Here is an 18,368-nt window from a genome sequence, read left to right as displayed (position 1 = left end):
CATCGCTGAGGAGATAGTGGCACCTTTTTTTTGTGGGATCCTTTATATGTCTTCCTATGTCTGGATGTTCAGTCACCTATTTGGCTTTCCATTGGGAATTGATGTTTAAGTTACAATACATGATGTAAATTAAGGAATGGATGAACTTCACAATTTCCTTCCAATCTCACAGATCCTTTGAAGAAGAGACAAAGACAACCAGCAATGATATATCCTGTTTTCCCGAAAATAAGACCTCCCCAGATAATAAGCCCAATAGGGCTTTTGAGCGCATGCACTAAAATAAGCCCTCCCGGAAAATGTTGCCTCACAGCAGCTGCCATGAGGTAACCATGCTCGCCACCTCCTGCACTTCAAAAATAATAAGACCTCCCCGAAAATAAGGCCAAGTGCTTATTTCGAGGAGTCAAAAGAAAATAAGACCCTGTCTTATTTTGGGGGAAACATAGTAGTTTAACAGCTGATCTCCCAAAGAGGCCACTAGTGGGTGGCTCACGAACTAACATTCTAAGGTCCATTTTATTATTTATGTCACCATTATTGTGCCTTTTGTAACAGAAGCCCAAAGTCACCTACTTATTGCTCCCTCTTCCTATCACAACAATCCTATGAGGTAGTTTGGCCTGAGGGAGAATGGACGGTTTCAAAGTTCTCCAAGGAAGTTCCATGATTGAGAGGGGACTAGAACCTGGATTTCCCTGCTCCTCCTCGTCCAACATCTAAACAATACAATAGTTCTGTTTGACTGTCCTGCGAATGGAATTTGCCTAATCTGTTTTAAAAGCCATCTGGGCTGATGGCCTTCAACTTATAACCAATGAATTATATACAGGAGTTATACGCAACATGGACAATGCTTTTCCCTCCTTAAATTCAGTATAGGAAACATGAATGAAGAGTGAACACAACTGCAGTGGTACGTCTGAACCAGCCAAGCAGATTCTACAGTGTGTCTCTCTTCCCCAGCAAGAGGCTCCATGAAAGTTGGAACTTGATGGGGGCAAAGAAATAGTTACAGATGGAGAAGTTTTTAAAGCTGTGGGCAGTGGTGGGATTCAAATAATTTAACCACCAGTTCTCTGCCCTAGTGAACAGCTGGGTAGGTGGGGCTCAGTGGTCATGTGGCTTTGTGGGCGTGGCCAACTCAACATCACTCAGGTCAATGGGGGCTTCGCCTTAGCTATTACAATGTAACAAGGGTTAACCGGAGAGGCAGTTTCTGTAAGCAGGGCAATAAAGATTAGGCTAGAAGCAACACCATAGTGTTTCCTTCCTGCCTTCCTTACAGGATTAGCCCCGTAAAGTGGAAAAAAGACAAAATGAGATTTCTTCCAACAACCGGTTCTCCCAAATAGGTGCTAACTGGCTGAATCCCACTACTGGCTGTGGGGTGCTTAAATCTGGCCTGCGGGGCCGGCCTGGAAGTATCAAAGGACTGGCCTGCGGGGCCTCTGCCGGCCAAAATGTTTTTGTCCTGGAGAGTGCTGCAGAAGACTGGGGAGGCCAAAACTGAGGTGTGGGCAGAGGTGGAATTCTACCAGTTCAGACCGGTTCGCGTGAACTGCTAGCTCTGACAATCAGCTGGAAGCAAACCGGGTTGCCCCGATGATCAGATGGGCTCACCCACCTGCCCGCACTATTTTCCTACCTTTATCTTCTCAGCTGATTCACGTGGCAGAGCATATTGTCAAGCAAATCAGATGTGTTACTCCTCCCAAAAAACCCAGAAGTGAAAATTTCTTCAAACTGCGCACACGTGTGCAGCGCACGTCAGGCATCAGAAGTGTACGCACACACGCAAATCGCACGATCACCGAGCCAGTTGTATAACCGGGAGGTTCCTACCACTGGGTGCAGGGGGATGTGCATGCCCCCCACACCGCATTTGGGCTGGCAGGATGCTGCAGGAGACGTCAGTCCCATCTTCCCGCACTCCCCAACCTCCCTCACTGGCTGACGGAGGAGAACTACAATGCTGATCTGGCCCTCAAAGAAATCCAGTTTGATACCTCTGGTCCAGTGGTGGGTTGCCACTTTTTTTACTACCGTTTCAGGCTCCCATGTGTGATGCATCCGGACGGGTGGGTGGACCTCCTGCTACTACCGGTTTGTCCAATCCGGGCCGAACTGGGAGCAACCCACCTCTTCCCTGGTCTATATACCAAAGAACCAAGGGCTTTTGCTGAGTATGGTGTAAATACACCTCACACAAGCAATGAGTGATTAATGTGTAGAATTGTGTCAGGAAATTCCATATACAATGACAATAATTGTCTAACACACTCTGTCGAGTTAATTTAGGAAAGCAAAAGAAAGTCCTTTGTGTTCCAATGAATCTACAACAATTTCCATACTTACCTGATTTTGGGTTTCCCAGAGAAGGCAGGAAAAAAATGATTTTTGTCTCCAGATTCCAAATTATTAGAGGAGATCTCAGTTCCATCTACTCTTTGCCCACCGAAATGTAGTTTATTTGGGGCTTATAGATCTCATCAATTGACATTGTTCATAATGGGTGAAATCCAGATGGTGATGAGGTTCCTTCCAATTCACAGTAAACCACTTGATGAGTCATGCTAAGACAGAGTTTTATAATCATAATTTATTGCTCAAAACACATGGTTGGTTTTCCACAACTTGCTAAAAATGAGGCATGATTTTACCCCTTTTCCTTTTATGTTCTGATTGTTAGATAATTGGCCAGCGGGCTTGTTAGATTGGGTAATGGAAAGGCACACACAGGCTTAACGGTAACAACAGCTCTTTATTAAGTACAAGTGAGAACAATCCAGCGAAGGTTGAGTCTGACAGCAGCCCTTTTATAGGGAGCTGTCAGACCCTTCGACCCATAGGATTAAACCTCTGTTCCTGCCGTTGTATTGTACTCTATTTGCTCATTCACTGGAGACCCCTTTTGCTTCCTTTTTCCCCTTATTCTCCAAAGCACCAGAAGGCAGAAGAAGAAATAATGGTTGGAAACAATCAAAGAGAGAAGCAACCTGGAATTAAGGAGAAACTTCCAAACAGGGAGGACAATTAACCAATGGAGCAGCTTGCCCCCAGAAATTGTGGGCACTCCATCACTGTAGGTTTTAAAGAAGAGACTGGACAGCCACTTGTCTGAGATGGTATAGGTTCTCCTGCTTGAGCAGGGGGCTGGACTAGAAGACCTCCGAGATCCCTTCCTATTCTATTCTATTCTATTCTATTCTATTCTACTCTACTCTACTCTATTTAGAAGATAATGCAGCTATTTTCTAAATCAAAAGGGAAAAGGAAGGTCAAAGGAAATCAAAGTCACCCATGACAATGGTTTGCATGGAAAAACACAAGCAATGAAGGAGAGCTGAAGGCAGATAGTCTGAATTTCTTCAGTATGATGACCCCTTTTCTTCACCATCTCATGGATGGAGGAGAAGCTGTCCATTCCCCTTATAAATCAAGAACCAAGCGTGAACCTTCTCTCCAGCAAAATTTGCTTTAGGAAAAGTGAAGAGTTCTGTATTCGTGTCACCATCAAAGAATGCGATGAGGCCTTGTGAATAGTCCAGAGAAACTCGGATCCTTCTCGGCGAACGACTCAGTTTCAAATTTGTCCTGGGATGAGTGATGGCTTGGTGCTGCCCGTTAATTCTCTGCACTCCCCAGTAACCCCCTCGAGGATCGAGGAGAATCGGCCCATTTCTGTTTGCAGATTCCCTAACAATTCCCACCCCCCACCATTCCCCTTCCTCCACCACCTCCACCTCCCAGCAAAACTTCCCAGAATTAAAGCTCTCTTGGCTTAGGACGCTGGCCAAAAGATCGTATCTCAGAGGACTGGCCTTCACTTGCTGTTTCATTTCCTTCCATCTCACACTTTTCAAATCTGGAGATACGTAGAGCTGGGGGTGAGCTGTGCTTGGATCCAGAGTCAGGTTTGCTGTGTGGAAGAAAGAAAACAGTTTTGGGGAGAAGGAATTACCATCTTTTGTGCGCCATCTACTATTTCTTATAAGATTAAGATAAAGCTGGTTGGGGAAAATAGCAATTGAATCAAGGAATTGTATGTCTTTTCAGGATAGCTTTTGTTCAATTACCGTATTTTTCAGAGTAAAAGACGCACCTTTTCCCCCCCTTAAAAGAGTGTGGAAATGTTGGTGCGTCTTATACACCGAATACAGCTACTTTTGGTTTTTCCCGAAGCCCCGCCCCCTCATACCATTTTTATGAAAAACGGGCGAAAAAGGGGGACGTTTTGGACTTCCGCCACCCCCCCAGAAGCACTCTGTAGGCTTCAGCAGGGCTGAAAAAGGGGGGCATTTTTGCCTTCCCCAAGCCTTGCTGAAGCCTGCAGAATGCAGCTGGGGGCCAGGGAGGACAAAACCCTTTCTTCCTGACTTACTTCTTTGAAATCTTGGTGTGTCTTATATACCGGTGTGTCTTATACTCTGAAAATACGGTAAATACAGTAAGCCTTCTGTTTTACAGACACCCTATCAGTGGACTCCGGATGCAATAGAAAAAAACTAGACTTCATATTTTACAGTCCCTTGCGGGAGAGGGGGCGGTCTAGAAGCATTAAATTAAATACAGAAATGTTACCTGGGTTTTGCAAAATCAGTAATCTATATATATAAAAATGGCTGTGTGTGTGTGTATCAGTGGTGGGTTTCAAATTTTTTTAGAACCTCTTCTGTAGGTGTGGCCTGCTTTGTGGGAGTGGCTTGCCGGCCATGTGACCGAGTGGGAGTGGCTTGCTGGCCATGTGACTGGGTGGGAGTGGCTTTCCGGCCATGTGACCGGGTGGGAGTGGCTTGGCAGTCATGTGATTGGGTGGGCGTGGCCAACTTGTAAAATGTGGTGAAACTCACTTAACAATGCTCTTGCTTAGCAACCAAAATGTTGGCTCAGAAACTCTGGCATTTGAAGCACTCAAGTCTTAAAGCTGTCAGGTTACAAGACCCTTGCACCCCTAATCCTTTAGGGGAAAAAAGCCCAGGAGTGTTCAAACTTGACAGCTTTAAGACTTGTGGACTTCAACTCCCAGAATTCCTCCTCCAGTCATGTTGGCTCAGAAACTCTGGCATTTGAAGCACACAAGTCTTAAAGCTGTCAAGTTACAAGACCCTTGCACCCCTAACCCTTTAGGAAAAAACCCCTTCAACTCCCAGAATTCCTCCTCCAGTCATGTTGGCTCAGGAACTCTGGCATTTGAAGCACGCGTCAAGTTACAAGACCCTTGCACCTCTAACCCTTTAGGGGAAAAAAAACCCAGGGGTGTTCAAACTTGACAGCTTTAAGACTTGTGGACTTCAACTCCCAGAATTCCTCCTCTCGCTCTTCATCTTGATGATGTGCGGATGGGAGGGGGAAGGGAACTGGAACCGGTTCTAAATGGCACTGTAGATTTGTGGAACCTCTTCTATATAAGAGGTTAGAACTGGCAGGAACCCTCCCCTGGTGTGTATGTTCCAGCATAACTCTGGAACACCTCAAGCAATTTCAACCAAACTTAGTACATAGATGATTTACTCTCTGCGGACAAATACTGTGTGGGTAAGGCACTCCTGACACCCCTTGGGGGGGGGTGTTCTGTTAAGTTACAGCCTGTTTTGCCTTTAAATGGATTCTACTGTACTGCCATAAAATGGCTTCTACTGTATAGCGCATTGGAGTTCCCATGGTAACGGCTTCACAGTACTCCACAAGGGAGCTCCCTCTGGTAAGGGAGAAAATCCAACATTAGGAATTACGTTTGGTCCGGACATTTTCCCCCTATAAATAAATACCCAGGCAACGCCGAGTTATCGGCTAGTTTAAAATAAATTACAAAGTCACTTTGCACAATTAAGCTATACAGTTTTGCATAATTTACATAATGTTTCCCTATATTGTGCACAAAATGGCTCTTGTGTAAAATTTCCATAAATTCTGATTTAACAGATGTTTGGCTTTAACAGATATCCTTTTCCTTCCATTTCTCTGTAAAAGTGAGGTTTGATTAAAACTTTAGTTTTGCTCCTACTTTCCCTTCCTCTATTTCTCTCTTGTTCAAATGAATGATTGCTAGTTTTGGCGTGTTGAGCTCCTTGCCATATAGACTTGTCCTTTCATATGTTCTCTTCGTTGCCTCCACAAGTAGTTCTCAACTTACAATCATTTGTTTAGTGACGGCATTGAAAAAGGCGATTTATGACTGGTTCTCACACTTATGGCCGTTGCAGCATTTGCACAGTCATGTGATCAAAATTTGGGCACTTGGCAACTGGGCATGTTTTTATGATGGTTGCAGCATCTCAGGGTCCTGGGATTGTCATTTGCAATCTTCCTAGGGAGCTTCTGAGAAGCAAAATAAATGGGGGAAGATTCCAGATTCCAGCTTAACAATCCCATGATTCACTTAACTGCAGTGATTTGCTTAATGGCCATGGCAAAAAAAAAGTCATAAAATGGGACATGACTAACTTAATAACTGCCAACAGAAATTTGGGACTCAGTCTGGGCTGTAAATTGAGGACTACCCGTATTAAAGTTTAAATCCTTCAGTCCTTTATTTTTCTACTTTCCATTCCAGAATCTGCTGAAACGCAACAGCCCTGAAGCATTGGTTTCGAACTTTTTCAAGAGGCAACTGGACTTTCTGGTTTTTCTCTGAAGACGTTTCACTTCTCATCCAAGAAGCTTCCTCAGAGCTGAAGAAGCTTCTTGGATGAGAAGCAAAACGTCTTCAAAGAAAAACCAGAAAGTCCAATTGCCTCCTGAAAAAGCACCTTTGGGGCATCCATGACCAGGATGACTTGAGAATCTCCATAGACATTATCCTCTTATTTACTTTTGTATTTTGTATTTTACAATACTTTTAATAAAATGTAAATGGACAAGAAAGACTAGGCAGGAGAACACAGCTCACACTCCTGTTAAATTCCTGTTATTGCTGTCCTTAGGCAGGGGTGGGTTCCTGCCAGTTCTAACCTCTTCTATAGAAGAGGTTCCACAAATCTACCATGCCGTTTAGAACCGGTTCCAGCTCCTTCCCCCTGCCCGTCCACACCACCCTTGCCCCACCCACCACTCACTGATTGGCTGGCTCACTAATCGCCCCACCCGCCTCTAAGAGTCCTATCTAAACCTTAAAGTCTTAAGGCTGTCAAGTTTGAACACCCCTGGGGTTTTTTTTCCTAAAGGGTTAGGGGTGTGAGGGTCTTGTAACTTGACAGCTTTAAGACTTGCACACTTCAATGCCAGAGTTCCTGAGCCAACATGACTGGAAGAGGAATTCTGGGAGTTGAAGTCCACAAGTCTTAAAGCTGTCAGGTTTGAACACCTCTGGGGTGTTTTTTCTAAAGGATTAGGGGTGCAAGGGTCTTGTAACTTGACAGCTTTAAGACTTGTGTGCTTCAAATGCCAGAGTTCCTGAGCCAACATGACTGGTGGAGGAATTCTGGGAGTTGAAGTCCACAAGTCTTAAAGCTGTCAGGTTTGAACACCTCTGGGGTTTTTTTAAATAAAGGGTTAGGGGTGCAAGGGTCTTATAACTTGACAGCTTTAAGACTTGTGTGCTTCAAATGCCAGAGTTTCTGAGCCAACATTTTGGTTGCTAAGCAAGAGCGTTGTTAAGTGAGTTTCACCACATTTTACAAGTTGGCCACACCCACCCATTCACATGACTGCCAAGTCACATCCACTCAGTCACATGGCTGGCAAACCACTCCCACCCTGTCACATGGCCGGTAAGCCAGTCCCACAAAGCAGGCCACACCTACAGAAGAGGTTCTAAAAAAAATTGAAATCCACCACTGTCCTTAGGTCCCGTTGCAACTGAATGGTCAACTTCTTCAGCAATGCATATAGCCAGAGGAAAGCATAATAACTGCCAAACGGACTGGTATCCCTTTTGGCGTCGTTATTATCTTTCCCCCAAAAGGTCTTCAGCATTGAGCAACATCAGATGACCTCGCTGTCAGGCCTGCAGTTATATTCCTTTTTAGGATATTTGGCCTGCCACACTCTCTCTTATTTCATTATGCTGTTTCATTAGTGTAGTAATTGGGAGGGGGAATAGAAAGGAGTAGAATTGTGGAATGTGTTGTTGTCATTCCTTTCTAGAAGCCCAAGGTCATTTTTTGTCTCCGCACCTCTGCACCTGACCGGAACCAGCTGGGTGGAGATGCCAGCGTAGCCGAAGAAGATTGAACCATGCGATGGCTTTATGGGAGTGGGGATAAGATCATGAACTTTCAACTGGGTGGAATCCCAGGAAGCTTTTTGATTTGGGATTCCACAGATGTGCCAACATGTCTGTCTTATTAAATTGGAACTTTAAGGATAGCTCTGCCTTGGACTCTGATTTAATTCTGCATGATATTTGGAACGCTGACACTCACTTTATTTTGCACTCCGATGCCCCTTTTGCTGGGAAGCCACAATGACCACAGTGCAGCTTCAAAGGACACTGGCTCATCCTGTCACTGGAGCAACGTCTTATTTCTGAAAACACTTCACCAATGTGTGAGCTTTGACACCACATCTTGGATGCCTTTGAACCCACAAACAGGAATAACTATGTTGTTCAATGCTTGAGCAGTTGGAGTTTTACCTGTTATGCTGTTCATAGCAGATTGACAAGGAATACAGTTTAGCATGCAACTCCGGATATGGTAAGGTGCAGGTTCTGAAACAGCATGAACCTGGAAATCTTAAAAAAAAAATTGAGTTTAATGCCATCCAACACCACCATCTGTTTTTTATTGGTTCACAAGTGGTTCAGGGGAGTAGAAAACCCATTAGACTTTTGGTATTTGGAGTTATTTTAAGAAACAAAGTCCCTATGAATAAGAGTAAAATGTCAAGAAGTTGCTTTGTCTCTGATTCAGTTATTTTAAAGCATTTCCTCACCAATGAGCCCAATTCGCAAATTCAAGTTATTAATTTCCCGGTCACTCATGCCGTGCTCATCTTCTGTTCAGACTTTTGCAATGTGCTCTACATGGGGCTACCCTTGAAAAGTACCCAGAAACTTCAGCTGGTACAGAATGCAGCCGGGCAGGCAAATTTGGGCACCCAAAGAGCAGGGATTATAACACATTTCCTGCACAAGCTGAATTGGATGCCAGTTTTCTTCCTGGTCCAATTCAAGGTATTGGTTATGACCTTTAAAGAGGGGTGAAATTCAGCAGGTTCTGACAGATTCTGGAGAACTGGTAGGGGAAAGTTTGAGTAGTTTGGAGAACCGGTAAATACCACCTCTGGCTGGCCCCAGAGTGGGGTGGGAATGGAGATTTTGCAGTATCCTTCCCCTGCCATGCCCACCAAACCACGCCCACAGAAACGGTAGTAAAAATATTTAAATTTCACCACTGCTTTAAAGCCCTATATGGCAGGGGACTAGGCTACCTACAGTATCATCTTTGTCCTATTACATCAGCCATTCCCACTCGATCAAAGCAGGGAAGACATGTTGTGGGTCCCATTGAACAATTCTGACTGGTGAGATCCAGAAAGAGAGACTTTTCTGCTGTTCTCCCCACCCTTCGGAACATCCTGAACAGCCATGGTGGCACAGTAGTTAGAGTGCAGGCTGCTTCTGCTGCCTGACGGCTGCCTGCAATTTGGCAGTTCGAATCTCACTAGGCTCAAGGTTGACTCAGCCTTCCATCCTTCTGAGGTGGCTAAAATGAGGAGCCAGATTGTTGGGGGCCATAGGCTGACTATGTAAACTGCTTAGAGAGGGCTGTAAAGCACTGTGAAGTAGTATATAAGTCTAAGTGCTATTGCTATTCGACCCACCCATGGAGGTGAGGCTGTCCTCTGCTGTCCTGGCCTTTCGGAAAGATGTAAAACATGGCTCTGTGGCCTTGCTTGGAGTACACAATGGAGCACACAGCCATGGTGCTGATTCAGAGGTGGGTTCCTACCAGTTTGAACTGGTTCAATCAAACCAGTAGAGGTTTGGCGGCCTGGGTCACTGGAACTGGCAGCGACCCAGGCCTGCCACGCCCCTGAACCAGTTCTCTTATGGGGCCGCCATCTTGTTTTTTTCAGTGCAGAAATTTATTTGTTTTTTTTCATTTTCTAAGTTTTTGTGTATGTGCAGACCATTTTATTTGCAAATGCGCAAATGCGCTTGGTTTGCGCTCGAGCGAAGCACCGAAGTAGCAGTGATGCCAGCAGCAACCCACCTCTGGGCTGGTTAGTACCCTGAAAACTCTTCCCTCTCCCTTTGATTAACTTTTAACGTTGAATTTTACTTATGCTTGCCTCTTTTAAACATTTTACATACTGTTTTTATGTTTTAATATTTTATTTGTGTGCTGCCCAGAGTCCCTCTGAGGGAGATGGGTGGTTTCTGAATTTAATAATTAAAGAAATAAATAAAGTATTTTGGGTGTGAATATGGTTCTGTGTATCTCTATAACAATGCGGTGCAGCATAAAAAAAGCATGACAAGCTAGGAGACTGCAGAACTTGTCTTACCTCCACGCACGAAAAGAATCAAAACCACAGCCAGAGCTAAATTTCCCACCATCGAAATGCCAAGCGTAATCTTGCAGCAGAAATTAAAGGAGCAACCTGTGGATATTAATCATAGAGTTTAACCTTCCATCCCTCCACCAGTTTCCATAACTGTGTTGTGGGGGTGTTAAAATATTGGGATTAGGCCCAGGTTTACACTCAGCCATGGAAACTCACCATTTGAGGGTCAGGCTCACTCTTTCAGCCCAAACCTTCCTCACAGGGACATTAGATGGGGAAGTAAAGCAGATGCTACAGGTGTCCACAGGATCTTGTTTTTGAAATTATGAAAGTGGCATTGTTTGTTGCACTACAAATTCTGTTCCTCTTGTTATATTGTGTGAGATGAAGACAGAGTTACAGAAGGGGGTCCATCAGGGGTGAAATCCAGCAGGTTCTGGAGAACTGGTAGTGGAGGTTTTGAGTAGTTTGGAGAACCGGCAAATACTACCTGTGGCTGGCCCCAGAGTGGGATGGGAATGGAGATTTTGCAGTATCCTGCCCCTGCCCCACCCACCAAGCCACGCCCACAGAACCAGTAGTAAAAAAAATTGAATTTCACCACTTGGGTCCATCATTCTTCTACCCTTTCAATCATAATGGAGCTAGAAGGGATCTTGGAGGTCTTCTAATCCAGCCCACTGGTCCAGGAGGAGACTCTATACAATTTGAGGCAAGTGGCTGTCCACTCTCTTCTTAAAAGGTTTTCCATTTCCTTTCAGAAGATGCTGAAAGAGAGATTGCTTTGCATTTCTCCTATATTTCCTTTTGGTTTAACTAATTCCTCAGCAGGGCCTATTGTAACCATAAGAACCAGAAATAAAAGTCCTAAGAACAATTTCAAAGTAAATGCTAAAATGAAACATAAAACCAAGAGATGTGGCAGTCCAGTTTTGCACCTAGAAGCTAAATAGGTTGCCTCTTTCCAAAAGTTTTCTGGGAAGGCCTTAAACGAAGACTCAGGATAATGAGCAAATGATAAGTAGGCAGCAGCTTTTGCAAAGGCCAAAAACGATCATGTGGTCTTTCCTATGGATAATTTCAACTTCTTCCAGAGTAGCTTGTTGTGGCCTGGAAGCAGAGTCGGAGAGTGAGGAGGTTGGGGAGGAACATGGGCCAGTCCTGGAGGCTGGGGAAGGCTCGGATAAGAGCTCTGTGTCAGAGGCAGAGATGAGGCCAAGGCCGTCTGGCAGTTCTCAGCTGATTCAGAGCTAGACAGCAGTGAGGCAGAGGAACAGCTGGAGCCTGTTCCCAGTGTGCGCATGCACAGAGCTGCCAGAAGAAAAGAACAGCTAAGAAATCAGGGTCGACTTGGGAATAAAGCCACAGGTGGACGGTGAATGCCCCCCCTATAGGAAATAAAAGAGGAACGAAAGAGGAGTGGGCTTTTGCAGGAATCAATACATTCATTTGGTAGTTAGATTCATTTCAGGAGTGTGAAGATCTGTCCGTGAATCTCAGAGATTCTGTGCCAAGTCTTTCCTTGCATAGCACTGTGTTTGGGAAATATTTACATGGCAGCTTTCCAAAATAGATAAGATCTGTGGTCATAAATTCACCTTTGAAAGACTGTTTGCCAGGCCTTTGCGGAACGTGAATGAGAGAAATTCACTTTCACTTAATAAAAGGGGTTTTGTCATGACCAGGAATCTGCTTTGTGCTTTTCGGGGAAGCCTAGGTCAGAAAACAGCTAATCCTACTTTGGCCACAAGTGGGAGCCATGAAGGGGGGGCGGGTTGCTTCCTTATGTGTAGCTGTCTTAATAATAATAATAATAATAATAATAATAATAATAATAATAATAATAATAATAATTATTATTATTATTATTATTATTATTATTATTATTATTATTATTATTATTATTATTATTATTATTATTATTATTATTATTATTATTTTATTTGTTAGCCGCAACCCTCTCCCGAAGGACTCGGGGCGGCGTACAATAAAAACAAATAAAATACAGATATGGACAAACATACACAGGAACAAAGACATATACATGTGCGTGGAGGAGGTAGACAGATGAGTGGAAACAATTAAAAACACAATTTAAAATCCCTTAAATAAAATTACAAAATTAAAAACCCGTCAGGAGCGATATGAAATTATGGTTGAGCCAGGTCTTGACTATATGTTTTTGTAGAGAGAAGGAATTGTAAGTAGGTGCAACCAGTGACATGCTGTCAGGTGAGACAAGTGAGGCACAATCTCACCGCTCTCATCATGAAAAGAAAAACAAATGTAAAAGGAAAAAGCTGAGCTAGTTGCTGCCTCACCATGGATGACTCTGCTTAACTGTTTAAAAAAAGCCTCTAAAAAAGTGCCCTCTACTATGAGGCAGGAGAACTGCATGCCTCATCTAGTCTGACTTCAGGCGTTTTATGATCACTTGAGCAGAGTTAAGCAAGGTTAAAAGCCTAAAAATTCCTGACGTAGGTGAGGCATGCAGTTCTCCTGCCTCATAGTAGAGGGCGCTTTTTAGAGGCTTTTTTTTTTAACAGTTAAGCAGAGTCATCCATGGAAGCCAGGCAAAGAGCCATGCTGTAGCACACACACTTTCCCCCAGCCTCTTTCTTTTGGAAGGCTCGGATCGGCTCCCCTCCGGCTTCTCTGCCTCTCCTCTCACCCCAGCCTGCCAGCAGGAGGTGAGTGGGTGGGCTTTATTGCACTCCAGGCATTTCCCACCCAGACAATAGGCTGCACTTGCAATGGTGGAGGTGTTTGGAGAAGGCAGAAGGGGAATTGGGGGGTGTGTGGCAGAGGAGCTGCTTTCAAGCCACTGGAAAAGATATCCAATCCAACTTTTGTGTTTGTGTGTGTTTGTTTGAGAGTGAGTGAGAGAGGGAAGAGGGTAGGAGAGATAGTCCAATCCAACTTGTTGTGTGTGTGTGTGTGTGTGTGTGCGTTTGAGAGAGGGGGAGGAAGGGAGAGAGGGAGGAAGGAGGGGAAGGGAGAAGAAAAAGAAAATGAAAAAAGGAAACTTATTTCGCAAAGGAGAAAAACAAATGCTGTCATTTTAAATCAAAACTGAGCATGCCTGACTGTGAAATTCTGGAAGTTGAAGTCCACAAGTCTAAAAATATTTGAAACCCACCACTGTGTCAGTGCCTCACCAGCCATAAACCTCACCGCACGTCACTGGGTGTAACTTAGCAAAGAACATTATGGGGATGAAGTGCTATGCTTTGAATCTTTTCGGTGAGAGATCTTTTCTAGAGGCAGAGCCCTGCACTTGTTCTTGAGCAGCCTAGAAAGTCTTCTAGCATAAACTCTAAAGATCTTATTCTCTTCCAGGAAGGAGACCTGTGGATGGTGCTGTCCTAATAGGATAGGATAGGATAGGATAGGATAGGATAGGATGGGATGGGATGGGATGGGATGGGATGGGATGGGATGGGACGGGACGGGACAGGACAGGACAGGACAGAATAGAAGAGTTGGAAGGGACCTTGGAGGTCTTCTAGTCCAACCCCCTGCCTAGGCAGGCAACCTTACACCACTTCAGACAAATGGTTGTCCAATCTCTTCTTAAAAACTTCCAGTGTTGGAGCATTCACAACTTCTGGAGGCAAGTTGTTTCACTGATTCATTGTTCTAACTGTCAGGAAATTTCTCCTTAGTTCTAAGTTGCTTCTCTCCTTGATTAGTTTCCACCCATTGCTTCTTGTCCTGCCCTCAGGTGATTTGGAGAATAGCTTGACTCCCTCTTCTTTGTGGCAACCCCTGAGATATTGGAACACTGCTATCATGTCTCCCCTACTCCTTCTTTTCATCAGACTAGACATACCCAGTTCCAGCAACTGTTCTTTATGTGTTTTAGCCTTCAGTCCCCTAATCATCTTTGTTGCTCTTCTCTGCACTCTTTCCAGAGTCTCCACATCTTTTTTTTTACATCGTGACGACCAAAACTGGATGCAGTATTCCAAGTGTGGCCTTAACAAGGCATTATAAAGTGGTATTAACACTTCAGGTGATCTTGATTCTATCCCTCTGTTTATGCAGCCTAGAACTGTGTTGGCTTTTTTGGCAGCTGCTGCACACTGCTGTTAAGGAAAGACCACATAGTTAAGGAAGATGGTTAGTGGATTCCCCTGGCTTTGTTTCTCCTTTCCTTGTCACAAGCCTGACAAAATTGTATAGAATGTGAAGGATGTGTGTTTTTATTTTATTTTATTTATAGTTTTATTATGTATGATGTAACCTGAAGACGGCATTTAATTTCATTGTACGAGGTGCAATGACAATAAAGTAAACTTAAGAACACATGCTTATCTTTAGAAGCTTCAGATCATATGGGCATCAGCATGTATTCCATCTTCTTTGCTTTTACAATGTTTCATCTGCCTAATATGACCTGATCATAAGATGGTGGAGAAGAGGGAAACAATATGAAATGTAGCTCAAATGTAGCTCATAAAAATCTGACGAGGAAGGAGTATGTGCATTTTGTAAAAAAGAAGAAGAAGAAGAAGAAGAAGAAGAAGAAGAAGAAGAAGAAGAAGAAGAAGAAGAAGAAGAAGAAGAAGAAGAAGAAGAAGAAGTTATATGAAAAGCCGTTATACAGACACCAAAAAGTTGTTAGACCATAGGAAGTTGAAATACAGGAAGTTCAATCAATAAAAAACTTCAGTTTTTATGACAATTTTATTTAAAGTTTACAAAAACTTAAAATAACACAGGTAAAGAATAGAAGAAGCAAGGAGAGAAAGAAAAAGTGCAGAAAGAATGAATGACAAAGAAATAGAAGAAACCTCTGATTTCCTTTTCAGTAAATAGAAGTACAATTGTAAAATTATGTTTACCTATAATTGCAAAAAAAAAGTCTCTCATGTTTTCTACTATCCAGTTTTTTTTCCTCATAATCAAAACCATAAATCATAAGAACACATTTTTCCAATTCATTCAGAAAGTCTAAAAGGGGTCTCCAATCAGCTTACAGATGTAGATAATATTAGTATTTGTATTTATTAGTTTGTCAAACATGTACAAGATAGCAGGTATAAATGTAAACATGGATATAAATGAAAGAAATGAATACAAATAGATGGGGACAGTAGGACAGGGACATTAGGCACACTGGTGCATTTATGCATGCCCAATAATAACAATAACAACAACAATAATAATTTTCCTCTGATCAAAGAAGCTAATTTAACCATCATCATGAGAACATTAACATGATTAGAAATTATTTTTTCCATCATCTTCAGCAACCATTCCTCCATTGTGGGGTAGCATAAAACCTAACTATTATCACAAATTCTAAATCTACTGGTATTTTTTAATCCCTCTAAGGTCTTGTCCCATTGCAGCAAATGAACAAATTTGCTTCAACGTTTGAAAACTCAATTGTTCACCATGCCCACCTATCAAAATGGCAAATTTAGTCTGTAGATTTCAGATGTATTCTCCAGGAAGAAAACAGAAGAAAAAAAAGAAAATTTCTGCATGCACCTATAGATATTAAGAAAGACAATCTTGCTTTCTCTTTTTTTTCTACAATAAAAAAGATAATAAAAGGAAATATAAGCAAAGAAATTCAATACATTATGCTTCATATAATTACTGCAGCCAGAATCTCCTTTGCCCAAAATTGGAAACAAAAAACCATTCCCTCAAACGCAGAGATCATAAAAAAGGTTCCAGAATGCGTGGAAATGAATAAATTAACTATGGAACTAAGAGACAGAGAGGAAACAGAGTACTACAAGAAAAGAATACCAATAGCGGAAAGCTGTAAAAAGTCATTGTGATTACACAATTGTGATTTTAATGTTTAAAAATGCTGAATAGAAATGATATTTTAAAAAAAAGATAAAAGTCCTAGGGACTGGATTTACTTTCACCATCTTCTTAAATTGCTTTTAAAAAATTTACTGCCCACATTCAAAGGGCAATAAAAGGAGCTTTAAGTTGTTACCTTTGCTCTGTTTAGAAGCTGGCAAGTCTCTTTTTTGGGCGTCCATATATACTTGTCCATCTACATCCATCTTCCAGAGCTTGTTGTTAACGGCAGTTGCAAGTTTCACAGTCTTCAAAGGAGAAACCACTAATTCCTTGAGCTTCTGAAACAGCCGGTCTGAAGCAATTACATAATTGCCTTCAGAAACCCAGCCCTACAAATGATGTTTCATTCAAAGAGTGTGGGGGGAGTGGGAGGGTTATTCCTTAATGGTAATCATCAGTACACAACAGTGGTGGGTTCCTACCTATTCAGCCACTACCTATTCGGTAGTTGTTTGGCGGCCTGGGTTGCTGGAACCGGCAGCGACTCAGGCCTGCCACGCCCCTGAACTGGTTCCCCGCCGCCGGCGCCATCTTGTTTTTCAGTTCTGTGCGTACACAGAACAATTTTAATTGCACTGTGCATGCGTGCGCAGTGCGCATCAAGCATGCACATGAGCAAACCGGCAGTAGTGCCTGCCGGAACCCATCCCTGGTACATATCTGATGCTTTGTGGACAAAGACGATGATGAAGATGATAGGGGACAACTAGCGAGTTGTGGGCAGATATTTCTAGGTGTGTTGAGACTCAGAACCTCAATTTCTAAGGACGATCACTCCATTTCCATTTGATTGATGAGCCATGGTGGCACAGTGGTTAGAGTGCAGTAGAGTGCAGGCTACTTCTGCTGACTGCTGGCTGCCTGCAATTTGGCAGTTCGAGGCTCACCAGGTTCAATACAATACAATAGTAGAGTTGGAAGGGACTGTGGAGGTCTTCTAGTCCAACCCCCTGCCTAGGCAGGAAACACTATACCATTTCAGACAAATGGCTATCCAACATCTTCTTAAAGACTTCCAGTGTTGGGGCATTCACAATTTCTGAAGGCAAGCTGTTCCACTGAGTAATTGTTCTAACTGTCAGGAAATTTCTCCTCAGTTCTAAGTTGCTTCTCTCCTTGATTAGTTTCCACCCATTGCTTCTTGTTCTACCCTACGGGGCCTTGGAAAATAGTTTGACTCCCTCTTCTTTGTGGCAACCCCTGAGATATTGGAACACTGCTATCATGTCACCCCTAGTCCTTCTTTCTATTAAACTAGACATACCCAGTTCCTGCAACCGTTCTTCATATGTTTTAGTCTCCAGTCCCCTAATCCTCTTTGTTGCTCTTCTCTGCACTCTTTCTAGAGTCTCCACATCTTTTTTACATCGTGGCGACCAGAACTGAATGCAGTATTCCAAGTGTGGCCTTACCAAGGCATTATAAAGTGGTATTAACACTTCACGTGATCTTGATTCTATCACTCTGTTGATGCAGCCTAGAACTGTGTTGGCTTTTTTGGCAGCTACTGCACACTGCTGGCTCATATTTAAATGGTTGTCCACTAGGACTCCAAGATCCCTTTCACAGTTACTACTGTTGAGCAAGGTACCATCTATACTGTACCTGTGCATTCTGTTTTTGTTGCCTAAATGTAGAACCTTACTCTTTTCACCATTGAATTTCATTTTATTAGATAGGGCCCAATGTTCAAGTTTGTCAAGATCCTTCTGTATCTTAAGCCTACCTTCTGGAGTGTTAGCTATTCCTGCCAGCTTGGTGTCATCTGCAAATTTGATGAGTTCCCCATTAATTCCCTCATCCAACTTATTGATGAAGATGTTGAAGAGTACTGGGCCCAAAACAGAGCCTTGGGGTATTCCACTGCACACTTCCCTCCATGTAGATTCAGTTCCATTGAGGACTACACATTGAGTGCGGTTGGTCAGCCAGTTACGAATCCATCTGGTGGTGAAGCTGTCTAACCCACATTCTTCTACCTTATCTAGTAGTAGGTTATGGTCTACCTTATCAAATGCCTTACTGAAATTCAGGTTGACTCAGCCTTCTAGCCTTCCAAGGTGGGTAAAATGAGGACCCAG

General features: G+C 43.1%; 1 protein-coding gene across 1 annotated transcript; it reads right to left on the bottom strand.

The window, feature by feature from the left end:
• Positions 1-2,783: 2,783 nt before the first annotated feature.
• On the bottom strand, positions 2,784-16,902 carry LOC309384650 (butyrophilin subfamily 1 member A1-like). The gene is made up of 4 exons (XM_081938371.1): positions 16,421-16,902; positions 10,456-10,551; positions 8,579-8,677; positions 2,784-3,922 (listed from the first exon to the last, which is right to left on the bottom strand). The coding sequence occupies exons 1-4, from the start codon at positions 16,488-16,490 to the stop codon at positions 3,402-3,404; spliced, it is 786 nt and encodes a 261-aa protein (XP_081794497.1). The 5' UTR covers positions 16,491-16,902; the 3' UTR covers positions 2,784-3,401.
• Positions 16,903-18,368: the final 1,466 nt, after the last annotated feature.

Source organism: Natrix helvetica (genome assembly GCF_964273705.1).
Source record: "Natrix helvetica genome assembly, chromosome: 1".
NCBI lineage: Eukaryota > Metazoa > Chordata > Lepidosauria > Squamata > Natricidae > Natrix > Natrix helvetica.
This window is presented reverse-complemented; position numbering and strand designations above follow the sequence as displayed.

Bases quoted from the DNA above. Each gene is read 5' to 3' on its own strand.
- LOC309384650 (XM_081938371.1), bottom strand. From the start codon at position 16,490: ATGGATGTAGATGGACAAGTATATATGGACGCCCAAAAAAGAGACTTG. The intron at 10,552-16,420 runs GTAACAACTTAA...TAATATCCACAG, and splicing joins AGCTTCTAAACAGAGCAAAG to GTTGCTCCTTTAATTTCTGC. The intron at 8,678-10,455 runs GTAAGACAAGTT...TTTTTTTTTAAG, and splicing joins GATTCTTTTCGTGCGTGGAG to ATTTCCAGGTTCATGCTGTT.